General features: G+C 47.7%; 1 protein-coding gene across 3 annotated transcripts in view; it reads right to left on the bottom strand.

Annotated features, from left to right (window-relative positions):
* The window catches only part of ern2 (endoplasmic reticulum to nucleus signaling 2), an 81126-nt gene that overhangs the window by 23968 nt on the left and 43338 nt on the right, over positions 1 to 13820 (bottom strand). For 2 of the 3 annotated variants that reach the window (XM_086000081.1, XM_086000083.1), the window contains 9 exons: positions 13538 to 13610; positions 12047 to 12169; positions 8585 to 8686; positions 8136 to 8397; positions 6316 to 6394; positions 5856 to 6015; positions 3961 to 4079; positions 2440 to 2625; positions 1886 to 2087 (listed from right to left, as the gene is read on the bottom strand). In XM_086000081.1, coding sequence (XP_085856207.1) covers positions 1886 to 2087; positions 2440 to 2625; positions 3961 to 4079; positions 5856 to 6015; positions 6316 to 6394; positions 8136 to 8397; positions 8585 to 8686; positions 12047 to 12169; positions 13538 to 13610 — 1306 coding nt within the window. The remainder of the gene's footprint in view (positions 1 to 1885; positions 2088 to 2439; positions 2626 to 3960; positions 4080 to 5855; positions 6016 to 6315; positions 6395 to 8135; positions 8398 to 8584; positions 8687 to 12046; positions 12170 to 13537; positions 13611 to 13820) is intronic. The other variant, XM_086000082.1, reaches the window with a different exon arrangement.

Raw genomic sequence — 13820 nt, 5'->3', positions numbered from 1 at the left:
CTCATACCTGGTAGGGCTCTTTATGTAGACCTATATTCCTGATCAGTTAAACAAGTGCTGAACATCCTCAGATGAAACAAAGAAGGAATTACGAAGGGGTGTATCACGATATAACTCTGCTACGTCAAGATTCACCCACAAGGCAAACTCCCAAAACTGGCGGTAGTGGATGGGCTGCCACTACATCGTGCCTGATTTCAGGCGAGGTATAGGACAATCGGTCCATCCTCTACCGCCAGCTTTCTGCCCCGCTGATGTTGAAAATCAGCTCCTATAGTGTCTGTCAATGGGGAGGCAGCAAGGTAAAATAAATTAAACAAGAATTGATTAAATCAGAGAGAGAATCAGGCTGGAACACACTCCTGAATTTCCAATGTCTGGGATGGTGTCTAGTGATGACATAATTAAAGAAAGAAAGACAAAAGAAAAGAGGCATTTAATCTCTAATCGCACAAAGAGTCATTTCTAGGTACCCACTGGAGGCCTGCCCCTCCACCCAGTGTTCACCCACTGGAGGCCTGCCCCTCCACCCGGTGTTCACCCACTGGAGGCCTGCCCCTCCACCCGGTGTTCACCCACTGGAGGCCTGCCCCTCCGCCCAGTGTTCACCCACTGGAGGCCTGCCCCTCCACCCGGTGTTCACCCACTGGAGGCCTGCCCCTCTACCCAGTGTTCACCCACTGGAGGCCTGCCCCTCCACCCGGTGTTCACCCACTGGAGGCCTGCCCCTCCACCCAGTGTTCACCCACTGGAGGCCTGCCCCTCCACCCGGTGTTCACCCACTGGAGGCCTGCCCCTCCACCCAGTGTTCACCCACTGGAGGCCTGCCCCTCCACCCAGTGTTCACCCACTGGAGGCCTGCCCCTCCACCCAGTGTTCACCCACTGGAGGCCTGCCCCTCCACCCAGTGTTCACCCACTGGAGGCCTGCCCCTCCACCCAGTGTTCACCCACTGGAGGCCTGCCCCTCCACCCAGTGTTCACCCACTGGAGGCCTGCCCCTCCACCCAGTGTTCACCCACTGGAGGCCTGCCCCTCCACCCAGTGTTCACCCACTGGAGGCCTGCCCCTCCACCCAGTGTTCACCCACTGGAAGCCTGCCCCTCCACCCAGTGTTCCAGCACTGGAGGCCTGCCCCTCCACCCAGTGTTCACCCACTGGAGGCCTGCCCCTCCACCCAGTGTTCCAGCACTGGAGGCCTGCCCCTCCACCCAGTGTTCACCCACTGGAGGCCTGCCCCTCCACCCAGTGTTCACCCACTGGAGGCTGGCCCCTCCACCCAGTGTTCACCCACTGGAGGCCTGCCCCTCCACCCAGTGTTCCAGCACTGGAGGCCTGCCCCTCCACCCAGTGTTCACCCACTGGAGGCCTGCCCCTCCACCCAGTGTTCACCCACTGGAGGCCTGCCCCTCCACCCAGTGTTCACCCACTGGTGGCCTGCCCCTCCACCCAGTGTTCACCCACTGGAGGCCTGCCCCTCCACCCAGTGTTCACCCACTGGAGGCCTGCCCCTCCACCCAGTGTTCACCCACTGGAGGCCTGCCCCTCCACCCAGTGTTCACCACTACATTTCCAGGAGTTGCTGATTTTTCACCCTCAATGGGATGGTACGTTACACTCTGTTGCTTGAATCTTTTTCCAAATTAAAAAAGACTTGCATTTCTATAGCGCCTTTCATGACCTCAGGACGTCCCAAAGCGCTTTACAGTCAATGAATTACTTTTGAAGTGTAGTCACTGCTGTAATGTAGGAAACACGGCAGCCAATCTGCGCACAGCAAGCTCCCACAAACAGCAACATGATAACGACCAGATAATCTGTTTTTGTGATGTTGAAAGAAAAGAAACCAAATTTCTAAACTGACGCAGAGAAGCTCAAATACTAACCAGCCACTATTCCATCGTAACAGGCAGTGCCGTTGTGCAAACTGTAGCCGGGAGGCTGCTCGGAGGACTGGTTGCTGCTGTCCTGAGCTGGGGAGTTGGGTCCCACCCGGGCTTCTCTTTGGGAGACCTGAGCTGCCTCTTCTGAGAATTCTGGAGATTCTGTCCTGAGCTGGTCGACGGAGGGTGGGGGCTGCTGCATCTGCTGCCACAGAAAGGATGAGAGTGGTGATTCAAAGCAGCCAGGGAAACGTTCAGAACAGTACATCAGAGTGTAGACAGATTGATTCCGGAGGTAAATGCTCACCATAAAAAAAGTTCAAACTCTGAATCCTTTTCCCATCCCGCCAGACTAAACAAGGACATAACATTATAGCTCAAGGTTAGCAAGAGTAGTAGAGCTTCAGATCAGTCTCACTATAGCACCAGGTTAATGAAGGGGAGCTGGGGGTCACTGTAACACCAAGCTAATGGAGGGGAGCAGGGGAGCGGTGTCACTGTAACACCAGGTTAATGGTGCACAACATGAGGCTCTGCATACTCAGAATAACACTTACTTTTAGATACATAATTAGAAACATCACCCAGCCTCCTATTAGCACAGTGAATATGGTCACAGTAAGGATATCCTGGTTTCCCAATTCAGGCACAATCTCTGTTGCAGTCTCCTGCTCCACTTCACTGTCCGTCCGATAACTTTTGTCAAGTGTTTTTGATTGCATCTGGTCAGTCTGCATCATAAACTTAAGGAAAGGCAAGAAGTTGTTTAGTTCAGTAAAAAAAATTATATATGCTTCTATATAAATTTAGATCTTCCAATAAATATAATTTGTAGTTTAGCCTGAAATATATAGTCTGTTGACTTTGTTTTTTTCCACCTATCAGAGAGGTCATAAGTAAAGAGTGGGTACCCCAAACTATATCTAATGTGTATCCCAGCAGTTCAAGGTACGATGGTTAACCCTGAAGTAAGCTATCCAAATCACTTCAGGCACAAAGTTAGGTTTTAGTTCATAGAAGGCATGGGCCTGCCTACGGAAGCTGTTGCAGTGAGCATGAATAAAAAACAGCAAGAGAAAGCCCAAATTGTAGCAACTATCTTGGAGCCTTTTCTAATGTCCAGGTGTCTTCTATGCCTCAAACATGACTTTGCTACCTTTAGACTTGACTATTCCAACGCTCTCCTGGCCGGCCTCCCACATTCCACCCTCCATAAACTTGCGCTCATCCAAAACTCTGCTGCCCGTGTCCTAACTCGCACCAAGTCCCGTTCACCCATCACCCCGTGCTCGCTGATCTACACTGGCTCCCAGTAACGCCTCCATTTTAAAATTCTCATCCTTGTTTTCAAATCCCTTCATGGCCTCACCCCTCCCTATCTCTGTAACCTCCTCCAGCCCTACAACCCTCCGAGATCTCTGCGCTCCTCCAATTCTGGCCTCTTGCGCATCCCCGATTTTAATCATTCCACCGTTGGCGGCCGTGCTTTCAGCTACCGAGGCCCTAAACTCTGGAATTCCCTCCCTAAACCTCTCCGCCTCTCTTTCCTCCTTTAATACCCTCCTTAAAATCTACCTCTCATCTGTCCTAATTTCTCCTTAAGTGGCTCGGGATCAATTTTTGTTTGATAACACTCCTGTGAAGCTTCTTGGGACCTTTTACTACATTAAAGGCACTATATAAATGCAGGTTATTGTTATTGTTCTATTCTATAATAATGCTTGTTATATTCAGCACAGATTATGGATTACAATTCAGTGTTTTCAAGAGTCAATGTGAATGGGAACTGGAGGCGCAGATTTGTGCCCAATGAAGTGCATCAGGCAGCAACGTGTCGCAAGGCGAGAGGGCATGAATTCAATCTTGTAATGTCCTAGCCCTAGCAGTAGCTGTGTCACTGCAGGGAGGGAGGGAAAACCACGCAGAATCATTCCAGGTGCTTTCCTTGCGACTGGGTTTAAAGCAGCTCTGGTGCCCCTCACCAACTTTATACGGAGATAGCGCACAGCATGACAGGCAAAAAAGGGGGACAGGTAAAAATCACCGTATAAAAATAAAGTGAATTGCTTGCAACATACTTCGTCGAGAGTCCTGGTGTTAGTCTTCGTAGTGATGATAGCCTCATCATTCCTCTTCAGTGGCTCTGGAAACGCCCTGAGGATTGTGGTGTGTGCCACCGGTGGCAGCTCGTGGTGGCCTTTAAATAATAAAAATCAGATGGACTGCTCGATTCGTTCAATGAAAAGGTTCTCTACCACTATTCCAAATTAAAGCTTAATGTACAAGACAGCAGAGCAAGTAAGGTTTTAACTGATAGTTGCTCATCACAGAAACTACAAGCCACCCCCACCCCCACCCCCCCACACTGCCTGCCAATTTTCACAGGTGACTGCAGGTATATGTACCTAGTTTACAGGAACAGGAGGAGGCCATTCAGTCCCTCGAGCCTGCTCCGCCATTTAATTCGATCATGGCTGATCTGTGCCCAACTCACAGTCATTGCATTTCAACAACAATTCACTGTGACTTTTCAACAATGTGATGTGCGCTATATAACCGCAAACATATATTTTCAGCATGACTGGGGAGAGTGTATTTTCTCAGGTGAGAAGGGACAGCAATCCAACCATGTTAAAAAGGGGAGATCACACAGCATCTTAAACACAAACACCCCTACTCCTAAATCTTGTCACATTGCTTTTACTCTATTCCAAGACACTGTGACACCTAATGCATTCATATAAAATTGCACTGACTCCTATTTCAATGGAGACCTTAAATAAAGTGTGCCAGCATGGGTTAGTTGGTAGCACTTTCGTTTCTAGGTCAGAAGGGTTGTAGGTTGGAATCTCATACCAGGAGTTGAGCTCCCAGGCTGACACTTCTCTGATTTGCCTGCTTTCAAGGGTATTACCTCACATCTGCTCACCGCCTTTCTCACATGGCCCAAGTGAGATTGGGAACTCACTGGGGGAAAAATTCGGTATCGCCCCGTTTGGGGTGCCATTATCGGCCGTGCGCAAAGTTTAGCGCCTGCCGCTAATTATCATCAAACTTGGCTTTTATCGCCCCTGGAGGTGATTGGAACGCTAAATCAGGCGCTTCACACCTCTCTTAAGGCGCTAACGCCGAGGAGTGAGGCGCTACCTCAGAGCGCTGGTGAAGCTCATGTGATGTCAGTCAGCAATGGAACACAGACACACTGGCGCCGGCCAGTTCTTAAAGGGGAGGGTCGATCTTGCTCTCCATCCACACCCTGCTCATTGCAGCCTTGAATCTCGGCCTGGAGAGACCTGTACATCAAATCTGCTGGAAAAAACAATGGAGAGGCCCAGGGAAAGAGCTCAGAGTGCAGCCCCCACAGTCTCTTCTAAATCAATACAAGGTCAAATCAAAATGAACCTGCAAAGTGCTGCTCAGTACCCAAAACTCCTTCACACAGCGTTGAATCTCTCCTGCAGTCTCTCTCTCTCACAGAATGCGTGGTGCAAAAATGTCACCAACAAAAAAAGGCAGGAAGCGGTCGCCTTTAAATAGCGCTCCCCCAGTCCCTTCCTGACTGCAAAGCGCTCCCCTCAACCTGTCGTTGCTAGTGGCAGGCGGTAAGGCAGGGGGCACCACTCAATATCCGGTCTGGGGCGCTACCGGGGCGTTGCAGGAGATCGTGGTGGTAGAGTTTAGCGCTGCCGCAAAATGTCTAGTTATTTTCGCGAGCGGCGCAAACATCGCCTCGCCCGGGCGCTAGTTGCTTTGCGCCCCATTAGCGCTCGGGCGAGGCGCTAACGGGAGGTGCAAACCAACTGAATTTTCCCCCCACTGAGTGCAGAAATTATCGGTGCAAGAGAATTCATGTATTATCGCAGCAGAGAGGGCCAGTGGACCGGCATATGATTTTTATTTTTTGATTAAGATTCTGTGGTCATAGATGATGAGTTTCTTGGTCATTACAACAGCTGGGAGGTTATTCACGTACCTATGAACAGCCAGTGGTTCTTGAGGTTACCAGATGACAGGACACTCCCCTGTGGATATTTGACGTGAGTGCTTGGAGTTCTTTCGCACGCGCCTGCCTCCTGCACAGTGACATCATCGGTCGTGGGGCCGTCAGCACGGGTGATGATGATTCCACAAGGCTGGGAAAACGGCAGGAAGTTCAGTATCTTTTTTAGATTAAAACAAATTCCATGCAGCATTCTCTAAAGATGAGTCAATCAATAAAAGGTGAGGGAAGTACTTTCTGCCCCAAGTGCTTTCCCCAATCCTTCTGAGAAACAAAAGGTTTGCTAAGGTTCCCTGTTGACATTTATACATTTTTCAGAGCCTCACTGTTTCCCTCCAGTGCTGCTAATACAGATCAGACATCTTTCCTACCACCCTGGGGCAAGTAACTTCACAACGATAATGCGCTGGCCCTCACAGAGCTGTGTACTTACCACGACAGCGACACCTTCATGGACAAGTGATGATGAGGCGTAGAAGGCAGATGCATGTTTCCCGACATAAAGTGTGGGTCTGTAACAAAAGGATGAGGATTAAAATACATAGCCTGTTTAATTACTGGAAGAAACATACAGCCACACGATTACTTTCATGAACAAAAAACTAAAATAATAACTTCAGTTAACACTACTCATTAACCCGGCTGATGCATTGTACGAGAGATAGATTCTAATACTGGTCATGGAATTTATCTGCTTTAACTCTCATGCTGCATTGAGGTCACTGATAGCTGTTGTTGACAAGTGCACAGAACAAAACTCCCACATAAAAGTTAAACAGTGTACATTAGAAACAATAAGGAAACCTGCAGTGATTTCAATTATTATTGGGGCTCACTGGTTGTAGCACGAAGCACAATAAGTACACTGAGCAGCACTGTGAGCTCAGTGATCAAGTTATTAACAAAGCAGTTCAGGCGGGGATCAATGAGAATACTTTCTCCCAATTACATACGTCTTTTCCAGAATTCTGGAATTGCAGAACTGTACAATTAGGAAGAACTGCAATGACTAGGAAAATTAATAGAAGTTATTATATCCCGCCCGGCTGGTCTCCCATGTTCCACCCTCCGTAAACTTGGAGCTCATCCAAAATTCTGCTGCCCGTATTCTAACTCACACAAAGCCCTGCTCACTCAGCACCAACGTTCACTCCAAGCTGCGCAGCTCTCTGCCGGTTCCATGCAGCCCAGAACCGGCTTCTCCCAATGTTAAATTATGCGCATGTGCGAAACCGTGAATGAGCCGCGCAGCCCCTTAACGGGGCCGCGCATCCCAAAAATGAATTAGGGGGAACATTGCTCATCACCCCTGTGCTCGCTGACCTACACTGGCTCCTAGTCCACTAATGTCTCAATTGTAAAATTCTCATCCACATGTTCAAATCTCTTCATGGCTTCGGCCCTCCCTCTGTAACCTCCTCGAATCCTACAACCCTCCGACAACTCTGCGTTTCTCCAACTCTGGCCTCTCGTGCATCCCCACTTCCTTCACCTCATCATTGGCGGCTGTGCCTTCAGCTGTCAAGGCCCGAAGCTCTGGAATTCCCTCCCTAAACCTCTCTGTCTTTCCACCTCTCCTCCCTACGACCCTCCTTCAAACATGCCTCTTTGACCAAGCTTTTATTCACCCCTCTTAATATCTCCGTCTTTGGCTCAATGTCAATGTTTGTTTGATAACGCTCCTGTAAAGTGCTTTGGGACGTTTCACTACATTAAAGGCGCTATATAAATGCAAGTTATTGTTTGTATTGTTCGTTGTAAAGCTGTGGCTGGAAGAGACAAAGCCTTGCCTTATAATGGCGGTTTCAAATACAGCTTCACAAGTTAGAAAGTAAACTCTGAGGAGTTCAACTGTACCTCTACTAAAGCTGTGATATTAGTTTGGAGCACTAACGCATGCTATCAGTGGTGAGCTGCAGGTTAGATTCCCCTTGCCCTCTGAGTTCACTATTTCAGTCTTGTTGCCGCTGGGAGGGAAAACTGAAACACAGCCTTCCTAGGCACTTGTGTGTGCCTCCTGGCAGCCAGTGCAGACAGGCACTGATGAAGCCCTGTGGCCAAGTTGTTGATTTGCCCTGCATTACCAAGAGGGAAGCAAAAAAAGAGAGAAAAACTAAGGCGTAAATAACTTGTTAAAAAGACACAATTTTTCTGGCAGCCTTTGCCTTGCATCCCATAATATTTCTTTCAGCGCTGGTAATGAAAACCAGTCGTCATCCAATATGTGTTGGGATTTAGAAAGGATCAACTTACATCAGCTGGGTCTTTGTGGTAGAAGGCTCTTTCGGGAACTGGTACTTCCACTTTACCATCCGGATGTCTTGGGAGTTAAAGGTGAGGTACCGCAGAGTTTCCATAGCAACGTTGAGGTGAGGTATCCGGTGAAGGCTGTCCTGTTGCCAAATGAACATCCCCACCACGGGGGAGCCGTAGTTCTGCATCCAAAGGACGTCACCTGACTCCTTCTCTACAGTCACCACCAAACCGTCCCCGGTCGATGCAAAGTGAGCCATCTCTGCACAAATCAGAAACACGGAGACCACGTCAAATTCACCCTCCCCGCGGCGATCTCAGCAAACGAGAAACTGAAACTTGGCGCAGGAAGTGCACTCAAATTAAAATGTTCAAAAGATTTTAACCGCCAGTGACTTCCTGAAAAAGTAATTATAAAGTTTTTAAATTAAAAAACCCCCCAAACTTACTGTAGTCCGTGTTCTTATTGCATAAAGAAGCGGAATAGTCGTAGTAGGTAGCATTCCAGTAAAGTTCACGAGTTTTGGTGTCGTACATGGTGATCATATACTCTGTCAAGATGTGAAATGGAAAAACACTCACTATACAGCTTCAGAACTATTCTTTTTGAATATAAAACAGAATTTTACAGGGGATTAAATGCCGCTGCCCGAATATTGGCCTTTCACCTGCAGGACTTACTAGCAGCTCAAACACCGTGAATGAATGCTCACTGGCACTGGCGCTACATTTCAAGTGACTGGATCTACCTGAGGTTTTTAATCAAACTTGTCCTTATACCCTCATGCCATTACGCAGTATATCCACTGCTGTCTGTCATGAGGGAATGACATTCCCTGCAAATATTAAAGACAGACTTGCATTTCTACAGCACCTTTCACGACCACCGGACGTCCCAAAGCGCTTCACAGCCAATGAAGTACTTTTGAAGTGTAGTCACTGTTGTAATGTGGGATACATTACAATTATACTGTTGTAATGTAATATAAAAATAACCCAACCAGCACGTATCGTATAAACTAACAGTCGGTTGGACTAATAGAGGTTGTATCACAACCTGAAGCTTCAATTCCAGTGTTGTGCTATTTATCAGACAGACATGGTGTTTGAAGTTAAGATGTGAATAATACTGTAATCATACTCCACGTAGGCTGGAACTGTGAGGTTGGGCCGTTCTGTCACAGTACCCCACTCCTGCCACTAGATGTCACCGCCAGCCTGCATTAAGTGCGCCAGTCATGGCGACTCAGTACAACCCAACACTGTATTGCTGGCCAGCTCATCTCAGGGAAAGGTTTTATTACACTGAGCCATATGCTGAAGATAGTGGCTTTCCTGCCCTGTGAAGGAAAGACCTTGCCTTTCATGGCCTCAGGGCATCCCAAAGTGCTTTAAGTGCTTTTGAAGTGTAGTCACTGTTGTAATGTAGGAAAGCGACAGCCAATTTGCGCACAGCAAGCTCCCACCAACAGCAATGACCAAATCATCTGTTTTAGGTGTAGGTTAATCACCACTGTTGGTAATAGAATTGCCAATCTAGTAAATATTTAAATAAAAAATAAATGGTAATTTAAAAAAATAAAAGCACTCCTGCCATCTCACCTGGGGCAGGCCAAGGGCACTGTCCATCTGCACACAGAACTCAATTTCCCAGCCAGCAGACAATGTGTTATGTGAATGGTTACCGTGAATAGTTACTGTGCATGTGATCATGATCCTACCCATGCAAGTAGAAGAATGACTAGGAACGGGAAAAGACCATTAGAACCAGCTATCCCGCCCTTTGTTGGTTTCATCCATATCTAACCACTATGTCTCAAACCCCCCTCTCTCTCCAGGAACACATCCAGTTGCCTTTTGAACCCACTTATAGGGCTGGGCTTTTCCAACCTCAGCGGGTCCGTGGCGTGTGGGGACTCCACATCTGTCTAGATCCCGGCCTCCAACATGATTTTACGCTGATTGGACTTGTTAAGCCCGCCTTGCGAGGTTCCCGGCCAATTAATAGGAAGTGGGTCTGATGACATCATTTGATGACGTGCCATCAGCCGGTTTCCTTAAAGGGACCATGGCCACATTCATCTTGACAGTTGTGCTGTCAGTGTTCTACAGCATTGAGGTGCTGCAAACACTGACAAGCACTGCACAGAGGTGCACGGCTATGCCCAGGCTCTCCCATTACTCCCTCCATATGCAGGGAGGTTCTCTTCCCCTCCCATGGGCAAAAGACACCTCCCCAGGACACCATCGCAGCCTAGTTGCATATTGCACAGGAGGGCACAAGCAGGGATGTGGTCAGGAGTCCCTGGCTGCAGTGGTGCAAACCTTTCAATGATCTCAGTAGATCACAAAATGTTACTGCAAAGCCACACTCAACCTCATCCTCCTGTGCCACTCATCACATCCCCATCACTCTGCCTTCCCTATCCTACTCCTGCACATCCTTACACCAACTTACCTTGCACCTCCACCCATCCCTCTCTATCTACATTATCACTTCCCCATCTCACTAGCCATCCCTCACACTCACCTTCATCCTTGTCCAATCATCAAACTAACAACACACAAGGGTAGGCACTTGTATGCTTTAGCCAATGTTCGTGTAAAGTTTCTGTTAATATGTTGTCAAGCATTAAAATCTTTACTTTCAACACTTTGCCTTCTTGGACAGATTTCTGTGCACCTTTGGAACTGTCTTGGCGAGTTCCAGTGAATGGTGAGACATAACGTTCCCCCTTCCCCCCAAATGGTGATGAGTGTGAAAGGAATGGCTTGGACATTGTGGGGATGCTTTATGATGCTGGTGTGGGGTGGTGCCAACCTGGTGTATCATGTGGCAGCCAGGGTGTACAGTGTTAAGTGAAGTAAATCTGGACATGGTGAGTCCATCACTGGCGTCCCAGGCAGCAATGTGCACTGGTGATGATGCCCTGTGTCCAGTGCAGCATCAGTTGATTGTGGAGAAGGCTGGTGTGGATGTTGGTGCTGCTGGTGTGCCCGGTGATGCTGGTGTTGGGGCTGATTGTGGTGGGATTCTGAGCACCAAGGTGAGATTTTTTCAAGGGCACCGATGCTGATGGAATAGATGGCAGGTGAAGTTGAGATGACAGAAGCGATCTGTCTATGGTGAGAGAGGTTGTTCCAATGAGGTAACACTGGACAGAGAGTTTGCTCCAAACACTTGCAAGCTGCACAAAGCTCAATCTGTCTTCCAAATGCAGTAAGCAACAGCTTCTAACCTTGGAAAGTGAAGACCTATGAAATGGGAGCTTTCATAGAACATTTGCAGCTGTCAGGTTAGTAAATCATTCCATGTTGACACAACACCCGACCTACTTGCCTGACGGGATCGCCACGCTCCGGGAACCTCATGGAAAAGCTGGTAAAATGGCAAGTACATGGTAAAATCCTGCTTAACTACCTTTTAACAAGCTTTTAACTATCTAAATTGACTGACCCGCCGCTCGGTGTCGGGTCTGTTCAGGAATGACAGACCCGAGACTTGGGAAACTGAGACGGAGGCGGGTTGACAGCGGGATACCGACCCCGCCGTCAATCTTTTTGATTTTGACAGCGGACCCGCCTCCCAACCCGCCCTCTGAGTGCCGGTAAAATTGCGGCCATACTGTCTGCTTCAATGTCCCGCCCTCTTTATTTATTCCACACCCTATTAAAAAAAAATGCTGCACGATTTTCCTTCATGCTCCCAACTCAATTTTGACTCGTGTCCCCGGGAGTTGGACTCTTCACCATAGTGAGCGATTTTCTGGATCAACCGTGACAATTTCCCGTCATAATCTCGAAAACTTCACTGAGGTCACCTCTTTTACAGAGCAAACAATCCTGACGTCCCGAACCTTTCCTCATAACTTAATGCCTGAAGCCCGGAATCAGCCTCTGAGAGCTCTCACCTGTCCGGCCAATGTACAGGAGGGGGGCCGATGGACAGATGTTCTCCGACATATCTGTGGTCAGTGTGGTCTGCTTTTCTCCGGTCTTGGGATCCACTACAAACCATAGGTCCTGTTTCTTACCTGGTGCAAGAAAAAGAACACCTCACATACGTTACAACTTACAACTGGGCATTAGAGTGTCAAAATGAAAAGCTGTATGAAAAAAAATCTGGGCCTATTTAAAAGAGCTTCTGCGAAAAGAACATAGAAGTTGGAAAACAATACATGCAGAATTATTAATTAAAATAAACCGCAGTGGTGCCCGATCGCAGAAAGACCCAATATCGTGGTGCAGTTGCTGAGGTAACAGGGTCACAAATGACTCCTTTGAATTAGTCAATGCAACTGCCCAATTTAAAAATAAATATTTGCTCATAAAGGAGCAGATATGTGAAATAGACAAGCACCGAAAAGAGTTAATGTTGTGTCAACGTCTTTAAAAGGAGCTGGGTAAATATCTGATTAATACAGGGTTACAGGTTCTAAGGATAAGTAGACACAAAGATGGCCAGTGACTCTGGAACATGATGGTTCCTGTGCTTGCGGGACCACGGAGGTGTCACCTGTGGAATGTAACTAGTCAGGTTTGAATAAGGTAGATTGCAATGTTAGGCTGAGATCCTGGTGTTTTACTATCAGTGCCAGCTTGGAATCGCTTGCCGCTTGCTTGCGGTTATTCACCTGTTTCTGGAGATTGAATAAGTTAGCTGGAGTCCCCGAGAGTGTAAACTGCGCCCAGTCTGTTTGAAGGAATGGGTGTGGTGAGCCGTTTCTCATCCTGAATTTTTTCTCCTTGCATTGTTTGGTCCCAGAATTAGAATTCTCTTAAACTCTGACCTATTCACATACCTACTGTGGGTACGCACACAGGCACAAGCACTCACTCACAGGCAAAAGTGCACACACACACACACACATGCATCAACACACATGCGCACGCACACACTCAAACACAGGTACAAGCACATATACAAAGACACGAGCGTGCGCAAACACACAGGAATGAGCGCAAACACAGGCAGTGTAATAACGAAGCCTTTCTGACCTCATTTGAAAAGGCAAGCAGAATCAGCACAGCATGCTGCTCCAACGCTCTGTGACATTGTGTGATAGGACACTGGTTCAGATCTGTAGTTACCTATAAAGTGAGTCCCTGAACTTGGCTGTGCTGCGAGGGGGAGGGGGAGTGAGGGGAGAACAGATGCTGGAGAGAAACATTGGAGAACATCTCACCACCAACGTCCTTCCGTGCACCTCTTGATGCTAGTTAAGGAGCAGCATTGCTAGAGACGGGAGCACTCAGCCTCTAAGTTAGGAAATGATGTGATGTGTAACCTGCCTGGGAAGCCTTCATCTGGGAGGGGGAACTTTATATTTATAAAATTGCTTTTCTATAAGCAAAGAAATGCAAAGAGATAAAGAACTAGTTAAAAAACAAAAAATCTTTACCTGTGTACAATATTCCATCAGAGCTCCGACATGGAGAGGAATGAACCAACTCGGGGATGGTGAAAGGGAGTTTCTGAAATAAGCAATAGTATTTGACAATAAGCAGAGAGGTCGGACGTGCTGTCAGGCAATGCCCTTCAATGAACTGGTTTTTAAGTTTAAAGTTGCTTTATTTGGAAAGTGTGATGGCAATATGTATTGTTTAAAAGGCAGATTTTGTACATAATTAGGAAATATATGCCATCTGTTTGGTTGTCAGTCAGTCACTAAAACCAGGCTGCCT

This window comes from Somniosus microcephalus, chromosome 11 (genome assembly GCF_052327205.1).
Source record: "Somniosus microcephalus isolate GS21.2 chromosome 11, FLI_Smic_1.0, whole genome shotgun sequence".
Classification (NCBI taxonomy): domain Eukaryota; kingdom Metazoa; phylum Chordata; class Chondrichthyes; order Squaliformes; family Somniosidae; genus Somniosus; species Somniosus microcephalus.
Note: the sequence above shows the minus strand (reverse complement) of the source record. Positions and strands in the feature narration are given on the sequence as shown.